The sequence below is a fragment of the Gadus macrocephalus genome, chromosome 3 (assembly GCF_031168955.1).
Source record: "Gadus macrocephalus chromosome 3, ASM3116895v1".
Taxonomy (NCBI): Eukaryota; Metazoa; Chordata; class Actinopteri; order Gadiformes; family Gadidae; genus Gadus; species Gadus macrocephalus.
Genome location: NC_082384.1, coordinates 26,724,976 through 26,727,475, shown reverse-complemented (window position 1 = coordinate 26,727,475; position 2,500 = coordinate 26,724,976). Strand labels below are relative to the sequence as shown.

At 43.1% G+C, this 2,500-nt stretch overlaps 1 protein-coding gene across 1 annotated transcript in view; it reads right to left on the bottom strand.

The window, feature by feature from the left end:
• cc2d1a (coiled-coil and C2 domain containing 1A) overlaps positions 1-2,500 on the bottom strand; it is a 39,413-nt gene that overhangs the window by 29,078 nt on the left and 7,835 nt on the right. Inside the window, exon 11 of the mRNA XM_060047437.1 lies at positions 1,438-1,510. Within this exon, the coding sequence (XP_059903420.1) occupies positions 1,438-1,510 (73 nt within the window). The remainder of the gene's footprint in view (positions 1-1,437; positions 1,511-2,500) is intronic.

The window sequence follows — 2,500 nt, the reverse complement described above, 5'->3', positions numbered from 1 at the left end:
GGTGCACCTCACTAGTGACACCTTTATCAGGGTGCACCTCACTAGTGACACCTTTATCGGGGTGCACCTCACTAGTGAGTCCTTTATCAGGGTGCACCTCACTAGTGAGTCCTTTATCAGGGTGCACCTCACTAGTGACCCCTTTATCAGGGTGCACCTCCCTAGTGAAACCTTTATCAGGGTGCACCTCACTAGTGAGACCTTTATCAGGGTGCACCTCACTAGTGAGACCTTTATCAGGGTGCACCTCACTAGTGACACCTTTATCGGGGTGCACCTCACTAGTGAGTCCTTTATCAGGGTGCACCTCACTGCACTAAAGTCTCCTTTATTTATAAATAAAACATGTTATGTACGTGCGTGCATTTACTCATTTTTCAGTTCTCTGTAGTGCGACTGATTTCCAGTTTTTCTATTGTAGCCCCGTTCAGCTCACGCCTTTCATTAGTATAGCTGAGTAGTTAGTTAGAGTAGTTGGTCATTAGTATAGCTGAGTAGTTAGTTAGAGTAGTTAGTCATTAGTATAGCTGAGTAGTTAGTTAGAGTAGTTGGTCATTAGTATAGCTGAGTAGTTAGTTAGAGTAGTTAGTCATTAGTATAGCTGAGTAGTTAGTCATTAGTATAGCTGAGTAGTTAGTTAGAGTAGTTGGTCATTAGTATAGCTGAGTAGTTAGTTAGAGTAGTTAGTCATTAGTATAGCTGAGTAGTTAGTTAGAGTAGTTAGTCATTAGTACAGCTGAGTAGTTAGTTAGAGTAGTTGGTCATTAGTATAGCTGAGTAGTTAGTTAGAGTAGTTAGTCATTAGTATAGCTGAGTAGTTAGTTAGAGTAGTTAGTCATTAGTATAGCTGAGTAGTTAGTTAGAGTAGTTAGTCATTAGTATAGCTGAGTAGTTAGTTAGAGTAGTTATTAGTATAGCTGAGTAGTTAGTCATTGGTACAGCTGAGTAGTTAGTTAGAGTAGTTAGTCATTAGTATAGCTGAGTAGTTAGTTAGAGTTGTTAGTCATTAGTATAGCTGAGTAGTTAGTTAGAGTAGTTATTAGTATAGCTGAGTAGTTAGTCATTGGTACAGCTGAGTAGTTAGTTAGAGTAGTTAGTCATTAGTATAGCTGAGTAGTTAGTCATTAGTATAGCTGAGTAGTTAGTTAGAGTAGTTGGTCATTAGTATAGCTGAGTAGTTAGTTAGAGTAGTTGGTCATTAGTATAGCTGAGTAGTTAGTCATTAGTACAGCTGAGTAGTTAGTTAGAGTAACAAATTAATTAATACTTAATACAACAGTAAAGTATGTATTAAGTATTAAGACAGCCCTAGGTTGCAGTTCCCATCCTGTACAGTGTGTGTGTGTGTGTGTGTGTGTGTGTGTGTGTGTGTGTGTGTGTGTGTGTGTGTGTGTGTGTGTGTGTGTGTGTGTGTGTGTGTACAGGTGAGGGGTTTACCTGGTGGCACGGGGAGCTCCGACAGGTTCACCGGCCGACCGGCCTTATGAGCTTTGATGGAGTCCTGGTATTGCTGTTGCCAATGAGAGGACAGGGTTAGGATGTGGCCAATGAGAGGACAGGGTTAGGATGTGGCCAATGAGAGGACAGGGTTAGGATGTGGCCAATGAGAGGACAGGGTTAGGATGTGGCCAATGAGAGGACAGGGTTAGGATGTGGCCAATGAGAGGACAGGGTTAGGATGTGGCCAATGAGAGGACAGGGTTAGGATGTGGCCAATGAGAGGACAGGGTTAGGATGTTGCCAATGAGAGGACAGGGTTAGGATGTGGCCAATGAGAGGACAGGGTTAGGATGTGGCCAATGAGAGGACAGGGTTAGGATGTGGCCAATGAGAGGACAGGGTTAGGATGTGGCCAATGAGAGGACAGGGTTAGGATGTGGCCAATGAGAGGACAGGGTTATGATGTGGCCAATGAGAGGACAGGGTTAGGATGTGGCCAATGAGAGGACAGGGTTAGGATGTGGCCAATGAGAGGACAGGGTTAGGATGTGGCCAATGAGAAGACAGGGTTAGGATGTGGTCAATGAGAAGACAGGGTTAGGATGTGGCCAATGAGAGGACAGGGTTAGGATGTGGCCAATGAGAAGACAGGGTTAGGATGTGGCCAATGAGAAGACAGGGTTAGGATGTGGCCAATGAGAAGACAGGGTTAGGATGTGGCCAATGAGAGGACAGGGTTAGGATGTGGCCAATGGATGTGGCCAATGAGAGGACAGGGTTAGGATGTGGCCAATGAGAGGACAGGGTTAGGATGTTTATTGCACATTGCTGTCTACCTTTTTAGCATTTGTTAAAAGTGAAACAGCTATACTAATGACCAACTACTCTAACTAACTACTCAGCTATACTAATAACTACTCTAACTAACTACTCAGCTATACTAATGACTAACTACTCTAACTAACTACTCAGCTATACTAATGACCAACTACTCTAACTAACTACTCAGCTATACTAATGACCAACTACTCTAACTACTCAGCTATACTAATGACTAACT